At 47.9% G+C, this 16,147-nt stretch overlaps 8 protein-coding genes across 8 annotated transcripts; 5 read left to right on the top strand and 3 right to left on the bottom strand.

Annotated features, from left to right (window-relative positions):
• Nucleotides 1–224: 224 nt before the first annotated feature.
• DFL_006198 (uncharacterized protein) lies at nucleotides 225–2,241 on the top strand (the record flags this gene model as incomplete). Its single annotated transcript, XM_067635578.1, has 6 exons — nucleotides 225–267; nucleotides 330–377; nucleotides 458–543; nucleotides 616–720; nucleotides 792–1,826; nucleotides 1,879–2,241. 6 exons carry the CDS (start codon nucleotides 225–227, stop codon nucleotides 2,239–2,241), a joined length of 1,680 nt encoding a protein of 559 aa, XP_067489993.1.
• A 408-nt stretch (nucleotides 2,242–2,649) lies between these two features.
• Nucleotides 2,650–3,568, bottom strand: DFL_006197 (uncharacterized protein; the record flags this gene model as incomplete). The annotated part of the gene is made up of 6 exons (XM_067635577.1): nucleotides 2,650–2,755; nucleotides 2,814–3,000; nucleotides 3,061–3,182; nucleotides 3,251–3,342; nucleotides 3,406–3,440; nucleotides 3,511–3,568. 6 exons carry the CDS (start codon nucleotides 3,566–3,568, stop codon nucleotides 2,650–2,652), a joined length of 600 nt encoding a protein of 199 aa, XP_067489992.1.
• Nucleotides 3,569–3,630: 62 nt separating this feature from the next.
• On the top strand, nucleotides 3,631–4,871 carry DFL_006196 (uncharacterized protein; the record flags this gene model as incomplete). Its single annotated transcript, XM_067635576.1, has 7 exons — nucleotides 3,631–3,702; nucleotides 3,764–4,039; nucleotides 4,106–4,136; nucleotides 4,205–4,333; nucleotides 4,394–4,480; nucleotides 4,543–4,635; nucleotides 4,714–4,871. 7 exons carry the CDS (start codon nucleotides 3,631–3,633, stop codon nucleotides 4,869–4,871), a joined length of 846 nt encoding a protein of 281 aa, XP_067489991.1.
• Nucleotides 4,872–5,002: 131 nt separating this feature from the next.
• Nucleotides 5,003–7,265, bottom strand: DFL_006195 (uncharacterized protein; the record flags this gene model as incomplete). The annotated part of the gene is made up of 8 exons (XM_067635575.1): nucleotides 5,003–5,270; nucleotides 5,326–5,782; nucleotides 5,839–6,282; nucleotides 6,338–6,402; nucleotides 6,456–6,580; nucleotides 6,645–6,881; nucleotides 6,953–7,123; nucleotides 7,191–7,265. The coding sequence occupies 8 exons, from the start codon at nucleotides 7,263–7,265 to the stop codon at nucleotides 5,003–5,005; spliced, it is 1,842 nt and encodes a 613-aa protein (XP_067489990.1).
• A 512-nt stretch (nucleotides 7,266–7,777) lies between these two features.
• Nucleotides 7,778–9,180, top strand: DFL_006194 (uncharacterized protein; the record flags this gene model as incomplete). The annotated part of the gene is made up of 3 exons (XM_067635574.1): nucleotides 7,778–7,910; nucleotides 7,987–9,009; nucleotides 9,071–9,180. The coding sequence occupies 3 exons, from the start codon at nucleotides 7,778–7,780 to the stop codon at nucleotides 9,178–9,180; spliced, it is 1,266 nt and encodes a 421-aa protein (XP_067489989.1).
• Nucleotides 9,181–9,587: 407 nt separating this feature from the next.
• On the top strand, nucleotides 9,588–10,387 carry DFL_006193 (uncharacterized protein; the record flags this gene model as incomplete). The annotated part of the gene is made up of 2 exons (XM_067635573.1): nucleotides 9,588–10,041; nucleotides 10,104–10,387. The coding sequence occupies 2 exons, from the start codon at nucleotides 9,588–9,590 to the stop codon at nucleotides 10,385–10,387; spliced, it is 738 nt and encodes a 245-aa protein (XP_067489988.1).
• Nucleotides 10,388–11,199: 812 nt separating this feature from the next.
• On the bottom strand, nucleotides 11,200–13,988 carry DFL_006192 (uncharacterized protein; the record flags this gene model as incomplete). Its single annotated transcript, XM_067635572.1, has 2 exons — nucleotides 11,200–13,565; nucleotides 13,622–13,988. The coding sequence occupies 2 exons, from the start codon at nucleotides 13,986–13,988 to the stop codon at nucleotides 11,200–11,202; spliced, it is 2,733 nt and encodes a 910-aa protein (XP_067489987.1).
• A 382-nt stretch (nucleotides 13,989–14,370) lies between these two features.
• DFL_006191 (uncharacterized protein) lies at nucleotides 14,371–15,944 on the top strand (the record flags this gene model as incomplete). Its single annotated transcript, XM_067635571.1, has 4 exons — nucleotides 14,371–14,434; nucleotides 14,540–14,908; nucleotides 14,976–15,846; nucleotides 15,914–15,944. 4 exons carry the CDS (start codon nucleotides 14,371–14,373, stop codon nucleotides 15,942–15,944), a joined length of 1,335 nt encoding a protein of 444 aa, XP_067489986.1.
• Between the last annotated feature and the right edge of the window lie 203 nt (nucleotides 15,945–16,147).

The raw sequence follows: 16,147 nt of genomic DNA, 5'->3' as shown, positions 1-16,147 counted from the left end.
GAGGTCCTGCATGACCAATACATGTGTGCTAGATTACATACGACGCCAAATTGTCACCAGAAGCTTCACATCAATCACATCAACCCCGTCTAATACTTTACGCAGACAGCTACATCGGCAGCTATCATTCACCCATCCGTATCGGAATCGATATCAAATAAATACAGGCCGCTTGAACCAGGCTTGTTACTTCGCGGCTATAAGCCAACGCTAGAGTAGACCAGATGACGACGATATTCCAACAACCACGAAACGCGGGGACATTGTGTAAGGAAGCTTCGAAACTTGTATATATTCAGCTTTACTGATAATCTTCCTGGCGGTTGTAGTCCTAGGAGGAAGCAAAGTTAGCGGCTCGGATATCCGGGATCAGTGTGGTAACATTCAACCGTCCTCAACTTCACACCCTCAGAAAAACACGGGCCTGAATAGCTAATCGTGTACCCTTCATCAACAGTCCTCGCGACACAGGCCATTGCAAATGTCGTCAAAAGCTCTTTTGGCCCTTCAGGGCTTGACAAAATGATGGTTGATGATATTGGAGTATGCTTTCTCCCGTCTCCTCCATGGCACCAAGCTGGATCCGTGCTGATGGGCAACCGGAACCCTCGTTAGGACGTTACAGTTACCAATGATGGTGCCACCATTCTCAGTTTACTCGATGTGGAGCACCCTGCTGGAAAAATTCTAGTTGAGCTAGCTCAGCAACAGGACAAGGAGGTATGTCGCCCTGGGGCAGAACTAAGCTCTTATATTCCCACAGGCATACTTAGCTCATCGAATGGCCTTAGGTTGGAGATGGCACCACATCTGTTGTCATTATCTCGTCGGAGCTCCTTCGTCGCGCAAACGAACTCGTAAAAAACCGAATCCACCCCACCACGATCATCAGCGGGTACCGTTTAGCATTACGCGAGGCCGTCAAGTATATATCCGAAGTGATGTCGACCAAAGTTGACAATCTAGGGCGTGAATCTCTCATCAACATTGCGAAAACATCTATGTCATCGAAGATTATAGGATCCGATTCCAGTTTCTTTTCCGAGATGGTAGTTGATGCGATGCTTTCTGTGAAATCTGTCAATCAAAAGCAGGAAGCCAAGTATCCCGTCAAGGCTGTTAATATACTTAAAGCCCACGGCAAGAGTGCGTTGGAGAGCATTCTGGTTAACGGGTATGCTCTTAATTGCACTGTTGCCTCGCAGGCAATGGAGAAGCGGATAGTAAATGCAAAGATTGCTTGTCTCGACATGAACCTCCAGAAAACGCGGATGGCGCTGGGTGTTCACATTACCATCGATGATCCCGAACAGTTAGAGGCGATACGGCAACGTGAAGCTGGGATCGTCCTCGAAAAGATCAAGAAGATATTAGATGCTGGAGCAAATGTCATTTTAACAACAAAGGGCATTGATGACTTATGTCTGAAGACATTTGTCGAAGCGAAAGCTATTGCAGTTCGTCGATGCAAAAAGGATGATCTGCGCAGGATTGCCAAGGCAACTGGTGCAACCCTCGTATCGACACTTTCCAATCTTGAAGGTGACGAAGTTTTCGAAGCTTCGAGTTTAGGATACGCCGACGAGGTGGTACAAGAGCGGATATCGGACGATGAGTGTATCCTTATTAAAGGAACCAAGGCATTCAGCTCTGCGTCTATTATCCTACGAGGTCCGAACGATTACCAACTGGATGAAATGGAACGCTCCGTGCACGATTCATTATGCGCTGTTAAAAGGACACTCGAAAGTGGTGCAGTGGTTCCCGGAGGAGGTGCTGTTGAGACTGCTTTAAGTATTTATCTGGAAAACTTCGCCACCACAGTGGTACGTCGAATGTGTTTCATAAATGGATGGATTGAATACTAAAAACTTCTAGGGATCACGAGAGCAACTCGCTATTGCAGAGTTTGCATCTTCTCTGCTAGTAATACCAAAGACGTTGGCTGTCAACGCCGCAAAAGACTCGTCGGAACTCGTGGCTAAGCTTAGACATCGCCATGCGGCAAGCCAATCCGCCGCTGAAACCGAGGCTAAAATCAAAGGATTCAAAAATTATGGGCTAGACCTCACAAATGGAAAATTGGTCGACGAAATTAAGGTTGGAGTATTGGAACCGAGCATGAGCAAGGTAAAGCAGCTTAAATCTGCTGTCGAGGCGTGCATTGCCATCATGCGAATCGATACCATGATCAAACTGGATCCGGAGCAGAGACAGGGCGGAGACGAACACGACCACTAACGAGCGAGCATGTACGTAGTGGCATCTAATGCTGGTGCCAAAGTAGCGTGTTAATAATAAAAAGCTATTTACTCGTGGTCATGTAGTGGGCAAAAATTCAGGTCTATCTGGGATCCCCAGAAAGCTCCCAAATTGTAAAAATACAAGCTGAGGAGCAGCGGTTCGAAGGAGAGGGAAAAGTAAGGACGGGGAATTAGAAGATCTCTAAACACCGTTTCCATTAGAATTCACTACCTCCCCTAGGTTAGAACTGCTTTAACATTGTATCCAGTGATCGAGCCATGTAAGGTTCTTTATCTCCCGTCCCGCACCATATCTACAAATGCGATATGGGATACTGGAAGATTTGCGACAATGATGATGGTATCGCGATGAAATGCGATTCGTCCGGCCTGACCCTTGCCATTCCTATTTCTGGAACTCCGTCGCCTTTCCAGATACGAGCAATCCAACGATTAACCCGAAAAGTCCTAATACACCGCCGAATATCTCTACGACCAGGATCTTAACGAATCTGCCACGGAAGTTAGCTCATTTCCCAGCACAAAGCATTGATGAATGTGTAAACGTACAATGTTGGGTCGGCGGCATCAGCTAGTGCTGCAGTGCTTCCGGTAATTCCGACAGCGACACCACATATCAAGTTGCAAAACCCAACGGTAACACCGCCCCAAAACAATGCATAACCAGTATAGAAATTCTCAGGCGTATAGAGGCCTTCTGTCGGTATGTATGTGATTTTCGCACTAAAGACGATGCCTGGTTGACGATTTCGGGTTAGCTAAAGTTATGATTTCTTCAGGGTCCAGGGCTCTGTACTCATAATGACGCCGTATATAGCTACGACCTCACAAAAGATGATGGAGATGAGATTTTTTGTTCGAATTCTCGGTGCTCTTACACCACCTCCTAGGATACTTGAGCCAGTAATGAATATTCCCCTATTGCAACCCGGGTTTTATGAGTGCTCCGCCAGCGCGAGACGAGATAGGTCGGTGTTCCAACGAACCATGCTGCTCCGATAACGCTCAATCCGATGCAAAGACCAATACCCGCCGATGCCCAACTGTAAGGTGATGTTTCTTCGAGAAACTTCCCAACCTTAATTCGTGATTATATCGTTTAGTGAGTGCCTTCTGGGATAACAGTCGTTCGAATACCAACATTAAAGTACTCTCCATCTCCAGTGAATAAGATATCTATCTCAAGACTTCAGTTAGATCTAGATCCCTTCATTTCTTACTCGTCGAAAACTCCGGTCCCACTTACATGATCCAATGACAATAGCAGCTAATGCTGGATAGCTATAGCCGTAGCCAAGTGCCATCGTGCAAGAGTTATACCGCCTGCGCAGAAGGTCCGTGTGTGCTGGTAGGAAACAAATCGAAAATGGCGGAAGAGGCGGTGGTGGAGGGTGATGAGTTTGGGGTTTGGTTGATCGTTCGCGACAACATGCAGTATGTAACACCAAACTGGATGACGCGCATTCCTCCGAGCCAAGCCTTTTGTTTTGCAACCACAGCCCTCGGCCAAGAAGGCTCCAAAAGATATCTTCGGGTTCTACATGCTTGACCTCATCGGCCGCTCCTGCCTGATCACCGGCGGCTCTAAAGGAATCGGGCTTGCTATCGCCACCCGATTCGCCCGGGCAGGGGCAACATGTACTCTGGTTGCACGGCACGAGAAGCCACTACAGGATGCCATCTCAAGTCTGGCCAAATGCGAACAGCAAGACCACCGGTTCCTAGTAGGTGATGTCGGTGACAAGGAGCTGTGGGAGCAAGCTGTCAAGGTAAATGTGTGTAGGGTCCAGGAATACCTAATTTGTAGTCTCACAATCGCTAAATTGAATATTTGAATGCAGCCAAGAATCGATATTCTGGTTAACTCTGCTGGTCTGTGATCCAGGCTCCACGGGCAGTGGTAGGATGATGATTAATGGTGATGATGATAATGCATATAGGCCAGTCTCAGACTTCACTGTTGCTTCGGACGCCTATCGAGGAAATCGACGATGTAGTCCGAGTGAATCTCCTGGGTACAATATATGGCACGAGGTTCTACTTGAAAGAAATGGCACGGGCGCGAAGAGGTGTGTCAATCCCTCTTTCGGCCTCTCTATTTTGACAAATCTGATCATGACTTCCTTTAGGTTGTATAATCAACATCTCGTCGATTCTTGCTTCCACAGGCGGAGTAGGATCTTCTGTCTATGCAGCTAGCAAAGCTGGGCTCCATGGTACTTATACACTGGCCTTCTGAGAAATGATATTCCCGAATTGCTGATGAGGTGATGCTCAGGCTTCGTCAAATCCATGGCACAGGAAGCCTCGCATTTCAACGTCCGCATCAATAACATACTTCCGGGGTACATTGAAACTGAGATGACTGCTGGTAAGCCTTGTCACTTCTAGTGATAACAACCTGTTAATTACAAGACTAACTGGATTTGTTCTCTATTATCTGAACTAGCTATTCCTTCGTCCACAAGAGTTGGCGCATTTCTGCGAACACCTTTGGGGAGGTTCGGAACAGCTGCTGAAGTTGCAGATGCAGCTTACTACCTTGCGACCAGTGAATATGTCACTGGGACGGACCTCATAATTGATGGTGGATATGCAAGTCGATAAAATTAACTTCTAATATTCTATTAAACACTATAATAAAGCTAGTAGGCATGATATCAGCCCTTGTCGTTGTTCTTCCATTTCGTTTATATAATTATGTATTCGGGTTCGAACCCCCCAACACACGTAGTAGGCTAGTCTATTTCAATGTAGCCATCATCGATGACGATAATTTCCTCTCCCGCCTTAACCTTTTTACTGGGCTCTTGGTTTGAGTCGAGAGAGTCATCTGCCTTGCGCTTTCGAGATTGTTCAAGCTCACTGTTAACATGGGAGCCATTGCTTCCGCTAGTATCTTTGCCGCTCAGAACCAGTGAGTCTAATGAAGGAGGCTGGGCCTGCTTCACCGGAATATCAAATCGAGCAGGTTTTATAAATGACTGCCCGGGATCGCTTTGTGGTCTATTTTTGTGTTAGCACGTGAGAATCTAGAAGCCTGGAGCAAGCATAAGCATACCGATTTTTGATCTGGACAATCAAATTTACCCTGCGCGACTGGTCATCGTCCGACTCGTCTAGAATAGTCAAAAAAGACCCATCCGTGATTCCGAGGGTTTCAAAAGAAGCGTTAAGATTGTCATCGTATTCCTCATCGTATATGAGTTTGTCGTGAAGTATACTTATTGATGGGCTGTATCCAAGAACATCCTGGAGTACAACGTTGATAAGGTCTCCCAGCCGAATCTTGCTAGTGTCGCACTCAAAATCCAGGCGCGCCACACCGCAAACCTGGCATAAAGGATTGGGGGTGCGTAATGGTTCTGTTGTGAGGCCCCTGTCTCCCGACATGGACAAGAAAACCATCCTAGCATCGTTGATCTGTTGCTTGAGAACTTTGAAAGCCTGCATCACGCAAAGTCCCGCCGTAATTGCATTCGTCGTCGCAATAGCCGGAATGATGTTGCCCGCCATTTCTGTAAGCTATCATTAGCTCAAAATCCGAATCCGCGGGAAATTTTGGCGGACTTACGTTTGATATCAAATTTGGATTGGCAATCAATGCCAAAAATCTGAGAGCGTAAATTCGCACTAGCAGCGACAAAGTCCAGAGTGTCTTCATCATCTTTGTCGAATGATAACAGAGTATCTTCACCAGCACTTCTCAGCTCTAGGGTGCGTCGACTTAGACGATCTAAGCTATCGCAAAATACCCCAAAATTTTCTTCCGAGGTCCAAACTTTTTGGTCGCTAGGGCTAGAGCTTAAACTACCCCGTGGGCCAGAGGACAATGACTCGAATGAAAGTGGAGTAGGAGGCTTCCGGGTCTTCCACATATCCTTCATCTCCGAGAGCCGGGTGATATCTTTATCGAAGACCTTTTCGAAGACATTCCGGGCGAATTCTGGCTGTCCTAGTGTTTCTCTGATTCTTTTGAGTTCCTGCGCTTCCTGCCTGAGATTCTGGATTTCTTGAGCTATAAGTATGTTAGTGATGGGATAGTAACTCAGCAGATTTCACCAAGATATTACCGTTCTCGGTATCTTCGCTATGGTCAAACTCCGGGGCTTCATCTTCAGATGCGCCGAACAACTCGCTATTCTCTATTAATGCTGTCGCTTTTTTCGGGCACTGAGGAGCATTCCTTACTTGAATAAATAGCTCTTTGCCCATACAATACAATGTATTGGTTGGCTTGGCGTGGAGCGGATTGTGCACACGGGGAATGACTTTGGGACTGGCTTTGTCGTACAATCATAGCATTCTGTCACGGCCTTTGTGATAATGGATTAGTGGGGCCGCGACGGAAGGGGCAACACACACGGGGTTTGTTAATACCCTTGAGATGACTTGAACTTGGCCGTTGAAACCGGTGGTTCCGCTCTCGATTAAGGGGACATCTGCCGCTAAGCACATCTTATTGACATGCCTTCGAGCATCTAAATTATCCAGCGCATTGAAAACTATTGTGAAGGATTTAAACCACTCAACATTAAAGTTGGGGTCCTTGATATTGGCATGATGGGCAGTGAGTTTGACATTAGGGTTGAATCTTGATGCTGTCTCTTTTGCAACCTAGGGGACCGAAATCGTCAATGATAAAACTACAGATACAAAGGTTTTTTTTTACGCACATGGGGACTTACAAGAGCCTTGGGCTTTTTGATGTGTTGCCTTCCAAATAGGAACTGTCGGTTCAGATTACTCAAGTCGATGGTATCGAGATCTACGATATGGATCTCACCGAAGCCAGTAAGCACCAAATTCTTGAGCAATTCGCAACCTATACCCCCTGCCCCAACCATGAGGCACTTAGCCTATTGAGAAGCAAATGTTAGTTCTGTCAATACGATTCAGCAGCGGTTGAATGGAAGGAATTCCTACCTGTTTGATATTGCGATGCAATCCTCCTAGGGATTTCTGGGCGAACTTATCGCGCCCGGCGCTGGAGCGGGTCATTCTTGATGCGGTGGTACAATCCAGATGCCTGGCCTGGCCTGGATGGATAGACTAGAGTACTTGATTGAGCGACGTTCGCAAACTAGTCCGGTTGGCTGGGATTTCGATTGGTTGAAAGGAATTCACGAATCTGGGAAGTTTAAACGGAAGTCCTGGAGGGGATTAGATATCTATATAATATATTGAAACGCGATTTTTGGATGGAAGCAAAGAGGGTCTGGATGCAGGTGGTTGTAGAGGCGATGATAGTGATATGGGAGGTGGGCTGTTCATGTTCTGGGTGAGGTGAGCTTCAGTCGGCTTTTGTTGGAGTTGCATTTTATTTGGTATTGCTCTCCTAATCTAACTCAAAACTGGCCTCGCGTACCTACTTCTTATATATGTACTTGTGTACGCCAACTTCCTCATTACTACTGGCCACTGAACTGCCCGTTGAGCTAACTATCGATCGCTTGCGGCGCACCGAACGCTATTGGGTGGGCCTGGATTCCTCCTGGGCCTTTCTCAGAAACATGGATCTCATAAAATGGGCATATGCACAGGGAGTTGGTATTGCTCGAAACCCTAAATACGGAAGTCATGTCGCCCTTGCCTTGCTCTGTTTCGACGGTATTCTAAGCTACGCGATTCTCCGAAAGGTGCCATGTATGAATGTTAAACTGTTCCGAAGATATTTCTCACATTTATTTCCATTTGTTCCTCTGCTGACAAACCGATGTAGATACCGAAATCGACTGGGAGGCTTACATGGAGCAGGTCAGCCAGTATCGAGCTGGCGAGCGAGATTATAGAAACATTAAGGGGGGCACCGGCCCTTTAGTCTACCCTGCCGGACATGTCTACATCTACAATTGGCTTTATAGCCTCACAGATGGAGGGGCTCTACGGGGACGACTGCAGGCAGCCTTCTGGGGAGCCTACATGGTGACACTCTGGCTCGCCATGGCTTGTTATCGAAAGGCTTCAGCACCTCCTTGGATAATGTGTCTGCTGGTGCTCTCTAAACGACTCCACAGCATCTATCTCCTCAGGTTCTTCAACGACTGTTTTAGCACTCTGCTGATTTTCGCATCCATTTTTCTCGTACAAAGCCGACAATACACGTTATCTGCTGTTTTCTATTCACTCTCTGTAGGGGTCAAGATGTCGTCTCTCCTCTATTTGCCGGCCCTTGGCCTTATCTTCGTCCTTAGTACGGGAAGCACTGGGAAAGCCCTCCGACTTGCTACGCTAATGCTGCAGATACAAGTGCTACTCGCGGTCCCTTTTATTGCCTCGGAGAATGGAAGTTTGTCTGGATACCTTGGTCGAGCATTCGAGTTCAGTCGAGCATTTTTGTGGAAGTGGACTGTTAACTGGCGGTTTGTCGGGGAGGAAATCTTTACATCCTCCTGGTTCAAGATCGGGCTCTTAGTGGTTCACATCGCCTTACTCTTACTTTTTCTAAGTACAAGATGGTTGCAACCCGTACGGGGTGGCCTGATCCAGTTCATCAGGAATTTGGTAAGCGGGGCCGATCGCCAGGAAGCAGAGAGAACGGGCGCACAAATTGATGGGGAATACATGCTTACAACTTTATTCGCCTGTAATATGATTGGAATGGTGTGCGCGAGATCACTCCACTACCAGTTTTACTCGTGGATGGCATTGACAACGCCTTTTTTGCTGTGGAAAAGCGGCTGGGGGGTACCATTTGTAGTTTTGGTTTGGGCAATGCAGGAGTATGCCTGGAATGTCTATCCTAGTAAGTAACGGATATTTGAATAGGTGGGTAGAGGTGTCGCTGACTATGAGGGTCTACCTAGGTTCGAGAGCGAGTTCAGCTATGGCAGTTGGGTGCATGGTATTACAGTTAGTGGGCGTGTGGACTGGGACCTCCGAGAAGAAAGGGGATGTGAAGCAAAAAAGGATTTAACCGCTGTCGAAAAGTTCTTCTTATGTACTTAAGCTCTATACTTATATTTACATGTACATGTAGCTTTAACTACATAAGAAGTAAGTACTAACTAATTACTTACTTACTTAGTAGCTTAAATACTTGAATACTTAGGTATCTATATCTCGCCGTGAATCCTAATCACGAAGCGTCGCCATGTATATGGAATTCAATGTCGGAGTTGAATGTGGCTTGATTGTTGGTGGCGATTGTGGCACATAAACAAGAAACGCGGAGTCCGTTCCCAGGCCAACAACAACGCGACTCGCCATGAATCTCCACCCCATCTCGCCTGCTCGGAATCCAGTCCAGAATCCAAAAACCATCAATTGATATCAGCTTAGGACTCAAGACCCCCATACCCCGCAGTCATAAACCGAGTCACAATGCCTGTCTCTACTCAATCAAAACTTAACTTTACCTCCAAGAAGAATGTCCCGAATCAAAAGGCCATTACCCATGACATCGTCGTTCGGGCATCTGCCCCTCCATCTAAATCCGGAGAAGAACAGAAAGCTCTAACCGCCGAAACAAAACATGAAGCCGAAAAGCAAAGCAAGAAGGAAGAGGGCGATGAGGAAAAGGAGGAAGAGGAAGAGGAAGAGGAAGAGGAGCCGAAAATTGAAATTGTGGCTGGTGATTCCACCCAGCGTCCTACTATCGTAAAATTGGACGATGAGGAACAGGAAGAGGAGGCTCTTTTCCAAGAAGAACTCATCGAGAAGCCCAGGCTCGACTTAGGGCTTGATAAAAAACTCTCGGACAAGGCATACGAAATTACCCATCGTCAAATCCAGAGTTACTATAAGGATATTGAAAACTCTAGGATTTGTCCGGCAGGTATGTTTACTCTACGATATATATTATACACAATACCCCCATGGCTAACCGTGACCCCGTAGTCCATCAAGAGGGGCTGACTGAGTACGAGAAGATATTGCGACACTTTGATTTATCCTCTCAGTACGGACCTTGTGTCGGTGTCTCTCGCTTCAAGCGTTGGGAGAGAGCAGAACGCCTCGGCCTTGGGCCGCCCATTGAAGTGCTGGCGGTATTGCTTAAGGCTGAGCTGGGGGAGGGGGTGGAGAAACCCCCAAAGGACTGGAAGCTAGCTCCAGCCGATGTACGGGAGGACGTCGGCTCCATAGCTTACATTAACCAGCTAATCGCCACACATACAGAATAAATGTTATGTTTCTTAAGTGATTGTGCGATGTTATGTATGGCACCATCCGACCCGATCTCTCGCGGCCTTGCGCAATTGCACTGTCCGAGATTTGCGGCGGGTGTTTCGGGTTTCCCTGGTTTGGACTGGCGTTGGTTGCTCTGATTTTACTGATAAGTACTTACTTACCTAGTACCTACAACTCGTCTATTTTCTCTCTAGCACTCTGTTCAATCAGCTGTATGTATGTAGCTTTGGAATGATGGCGTTTGGGAGCAAAAATCGGCTTGCAATGATGGTTCCTGGGTTGATCTCCGCGTGCCACCTCGATGCCTCATGTCATGTCAGTGTAAATTCGATCTATCACCGTATAATTCTCGACTACCATGGAGTTTCAACTATTTTTGAGTTCGGCTTGACGAAAATTTTATTGTAGAAGCACATATTGAGAAGAGTTGAAATTGACGCATAGGTACGGTATAGAGTAAGGACAGCAGTGCTGAGAATATGTATTACAGGATTAAAAAGAACAGGCTACAACACTCGTGCAGTGACATGAATATATCTTGGATTAATCCCAAGAAGAAGGGCATTTTCGTTATCGTCAGGCATCAGAGAAGCAGAACATGGATGAATGGTAGAAAGAGAATGAGGGGCGAGGAGAGGAACACAAGGGATTTTTTTCCTCTTCAAAATATAGCAATACACTAGTTACCATGGCACCTTCCATTGACCAGCCAACCCCACGACAAAAAGAAACCCATAACTCCCCGAAAACGCCTAGCCAATAACATAAAAAAATGAACAATCAATTAGGTTTGGCGGGGACTGAGTCACAGGCCCTGAATCTGCGCGGCAGTTTCCTGCCCCCCGGACTTGTCGTTCAGCGGCGCCCCGTGGACTCTGAGTCGGTAGATACTTGTATATTCTTTGCGTCCCCAGTTACTGAGGATCCTGAATGACACACTTCGGACAGAAACACCTAGCTTCCGCAAGTCAATTGGCAGCTCGAATGTTTGGATAGGGTATTGGCTATTGATGTCGTAAACAAAGGAGGCAACCCTGACATATCCGCTGGAGAGGTAGTTACGAGCAGAGGCATTATCAGATACATCGCCAATCGCCACTGCAGCGGCCTTCTCAGCCTGACCGCGGAGAAATTCGTCTTCGATTTTGACCCAGAACTCAACCTCTTGCGGTGCGGATGAAATGTCTCCCGATATTCCTCGAGGGACATGGTCAATAGTAACATCGGTCGGATAGATTGGTTCTGCAAGCAGCAAAGATACCTGACCGCTAGATTGAGGGAAGCTCCAACAGTCCCCGATATTGGTGGATTCGGTGAGAACATGCGCTGGTTCGTTCAGCCCTGGGCGCAAGAAGGCCGTGAGCTTGCCCAATAGCCCTGGGGTGTCGTACGGGTCGAATGTAGACGATGTTAATCTTGGGTCGATGAGAGTGCCATGGGCGAGCAATGCGTAGTCTGGTTTTTGAAGGATTTTGTCGGAGTATTGATGCAGCGCCGCCTGGATGAGTGCGTCACCATATCTGCTTGAGGTGCTGCTGCCTCCCTTAAAATTACGCATATAATTCGTAACTGCAGCCAGAGCTGCTGACGATATACTTGTAGCAGCTGTGGAGGCCACGTTGTTCGCGGCGCCTTCCGCCTCGAGCACAAGCTTTCTCATTAAATCATTGTTGTTCTTTTCGGCTACCTCTCGCGCCGAATCCAACTGTTCTCGAATCACCTTCATCATATCTTCACGCGTAACCACAATCCCATCCGAGATTGATTTGCGCCAGTTTTCTTCCGATATTTCCCCAATGTAGCCCTGTAGTTTTGCAGCATTGGTCTTGAGGAAACCCTGCCAGTTATACATAGCACCCTCCGACCCCCCAGTCGCGGGTGATCCGCCGGAAGGCCGAACAAATTTGTCCATTTCATTTTGTATGTCTTTCCTTAGGACGGTTTGTAAATAGCGCAGGAGTTCTGGGGCTACAATGATACCCCCTGTCTGTGGGTCGACGCGAGCAGCTAGTTGTTTTGGCAACGATTCCTCAATGCGTTGGAGGGCCCTTTCGCTCAAGTCTTGGGACTTCTGGAGGCTCTGAAGGTTTGTGTTGATGCCTTCGACTTCGCCTTGCATTTTTGTGAGCTGGCTGGATACGAGTTGCAAATTTCCCTTCTGCTCCTTCACAGCTTCATCGTTGCGTTTGATAGACTTGTCGAATTGTTCGATCTGGGCGCTCATCTTTGATATGGCCGCAGAGGAAGCACGGTGATCCGTTTGGTAGTTCCGAGTGTGCTTATCTAGTTGGGAGGAAACGGATGAATACGTTGCCATAGCGCCTCTGATCGACGCCAACTGCTGTTCTATGGTCTTTTGTGACCTTTTCTCTAGCTCTTGTCCTTTCTGGAAATTAACGACTTGCTTTTCAAGTGCCATCAGTCGGTGGATCAATTCATCCGAGGAGCCAGGAGGGATCGAAGTTGAGTAGGATGAGCGCTGGATAAAGCTGTAGGACAATGCGGTGATTCCAAATATAAAAAAACCAAGAAGCAGATAGTAGAGCAACGGCCCGAAGAGATCTTTGAAGAATATTCCAAAGATAACGACTGTCTTCTGGATACCATTTATGGTGGATTTGAACCCCGTTTTAGCGGGACCGAAAGAAAACCAGGAACCAATGGGTGCTTGCTCGGGGGTAGGTAGGGGAGTTCTCGCTCTTTTAGGGCCGTCGCTAGGACTGGCAGGGCTCATTGGAAGGTTGGAAATCCCTTCGTCGTACCCAACGGTATCAGGTGGTGAGTTTTGTCGGTTGTCGAATATGTTGTTATCTGCTGGAGGGGCGTCTTCATGTAGGGGTTGTGGGGTAGGAGACGGTGAGACGAAAGAAGGCGATGCTAGGCGTGGTGCGATACCGAGGGCCTGATTTTCTTCGTCGAAAGTAACATCTCTCTCCCCGTCGATAGGAACAGGTGTCATAGGTACGGTTCGCCTGGCACCCGCAGCTCGAGTCTTCGCGGACGGGCGAAGGGCTTCCTCTCTAGAGCCTTTCATTGCTGATCGAGGTTCCTTGGTACCAGCGTTGGCACTCCTAGTTCTAAGCATAGAGGCTTCTGGGACGGGGTTCCTGGCGCTTTCGATGATACGGTGAATTTCGAGGCTGGTCTCGTCACCTTCGTAAAAGTTGTCGTCTATCAAGGTTAGTAAGTTACAAATGACAATCGTGTGCGAGATGAGGAACAAGAACCTTGAGATACGACACTCTGGCTGCGCAGAGAACGCTTTCGAGCCGTCATTGGAGGTTCAGCAGAAATTTGTCTAGCAGCCTGCCTGGCAGATTCAGCAGCAGCAGCAGCTTCGGCAGCTCTTTGTTCGGCAAGTCTTCGTTCTTTCGCAGCAGCTTCTAGACGAGCTTTTGCGGCAGCATCCGCCTTATCAAGGGCGTCAGTCATATTGACCTTTGTATCCCTGGCGCTCATGGGTTTCGGTAGGGCTGATTGAGGGGAACCGTAAGAAAAGCTGGGGATCGCAGTCAGTGGTGGTAATGGATTGGATTGGATGAGGTTATTGCCGCTGAACGCGGGGCCAGCACGGTTAGACCGGCGGCCAGCCATGGTAGTTTTTTTAGACGTCGATGGTAAGGGCGGTGAAGGCGAAGGCGAAGATGTTGGTGGTGGTGGATGGTGGTGGTGGGACGAAGACGTGGAGGAAGAAGCAGGTCGAGGGAACGAGAAGTGTTTGTTGTTGTTGTTTGATTTGCCGGCGTGTCAGGCCAGCAACTGAGCGGTGCGTTCTTTACCCTGTTGGTACTTTATTCACGGTCTTTCCTTTTTGGGAACCGCAACTTCTCCCTTGACCCAGTCTGTCCTCCGTCTCCATTCCATTCCTCTCCAACGACCTCCAACACCATCAACACCATCGCCATCGACTTCGGCTTCGGCTCCAACTTCAACTTCAACTTTAATACCTTGCTTACCTACTATTCTTCCATCAAACATGACCGTCAAACGGAGGCTACCCTCGCGATTCAACCCTCTCCTTACCGAGAACAATCCTTCCAGTGAGTCCCTGTCAGCCCTGCGCGCGCGAATCACACCCCTGCGTGATATACCTCCCCACCCAGCCATCATCATCCTCACTCATCGCTGACATTTCCCCGCCACAGAGGACGAACTTATCGAGCTTAGGCGCCTAGGGCAGACGAAGCTTAGCACCAATACGAAACCATCTTCCGTCGCCGGCTCCTCTTCCGTACCTCAGCAGGTACTCTTTTCTTATGTCCATCTCCGTGCACCACTACCTCAGGATATTAACCCTGAGATATTCGGCGGTACTGCCACTGGTACTAAACCCGAAGCCTACTTTTTGATGAGAAGAAGCAAAGACGGGTATATTAGCTCGACCGGGATGTTCAAGGCCTCCTTCCCATATGCGACAAAGCAGGAAGAGGAGAGTGAGAGGCGCATTGTAAAATCACGATTCGAGATTTCTTCAGACGAAACCGCAGGCAATGCATGGATTTCGCCAGATGATGGTATTTCTCGCCGACCTACATTCTGAACTCCCTAGGCCTCCATACTAATACACTTACTCATTCCTAGCCCTCACCCTCGCAGCTGAATACCGCTGTCGGATCTGGATAGAAGCCTTGCTTGACGATCGCCCCGTCAACTCCGACCCTCGCAATAAAGCGATCACGCCCCCGCCCCCGTACAGACCAACTAAGAGCGGTGCCGAATCTCTCATTCCTGCTTCCGCCAAAACTAAGACGGTCGCACGTTCAGTCTCACCGCAGCCCAGAAAAATAGCACCGATGAGAAAGCCACGCTCCGCCAGAGCAGTCATCGCCAACAAAGACCCTTCGATTGCCCCTGACACATCAAAACAACCACCTGCTTCAGCACCACCATCGAACGACTCCAACACTCTAGTTTCGTCTAACGACGAGGGAACGACTACGACGACGACTACAACAACAACCACTACCACAATAGAAACGAGCACGGAGACTGTTAAGGCAGAAGATGCCACCGATGTCGGCACTACTAACCCCTCGGGCCAGGTATCTGATGTCGCCGTGAAACCGGAGCTAGAGGACGATGATATCAAGGCTGAAGTCGAGGTTGAAGCTACCGTAGAAGCCAATGGGGATGTAGTTGTGGAATCCACTCATGTTAAAGTGGAGATCCTATCTCCTCCTTCCGACGGACTCTCCCTCCTCCCGGATAATGCTGATGACATTGCCAAAGCTAAAGAAATGGTGGCAGAGGCTATAAAAGAAGTCAGCTCTGACTCGACCGCTAGCAAGAAGCGGAAGATTGAGGACTCCTTTTCTCAAGACATTCCCAGCATTGAATCATTAGAAATCAATTCGCCAAAGAAGTCGAAGCGAGCCAGAGTAATGGATACTATTACTGAAGAGAAATTCCAAAAACGAGCTCTTCTAGGATTAGGTGCTACAGTAGCTCTTGGGTAAGTTTCCAATGGACTTCATTTCACCTTAATTTCAACTAAGAATACAAACTAACTCTAATTCGAGGAGCCTGGCCTTCTTTTCCAATCTAATGTAATGGGATTACCCCGCGACCGGATCAGTCCGTCTCTTATCTATTGTAACAACTTGGGGTTTTCCCTCCTTTCTTCTCTTCTCTTCTTTGTTTAAAATGTTCTCCACAGTTTCCGTTTTCTTTCGGCTTCCCGATGTACGATGTTTCACTAGGTACTCTGTGTCCTCGTTGTCATTATCGAATTTTAATGGTGTTTTCCTTTTCTC

This window comes from Arthrobotrys flagrans, assembly GCF_004000055.1.
Source record: "Arthrobotrys flagrans strain CBS H-5679 chromosome Unknown unitig_9, whole genome shotgun sequence".
NCBI classification, from domain to species: Eukaryota; Fungi; Ascomycota; class Orbiliomycetes; order Orbiliales; family Orbiliaceae; genus Arthrobotrys; species Arthrobotrys flagrans.
This window is presented reverse-complemented; position numbering and strand designations above follow the sequence as displayed.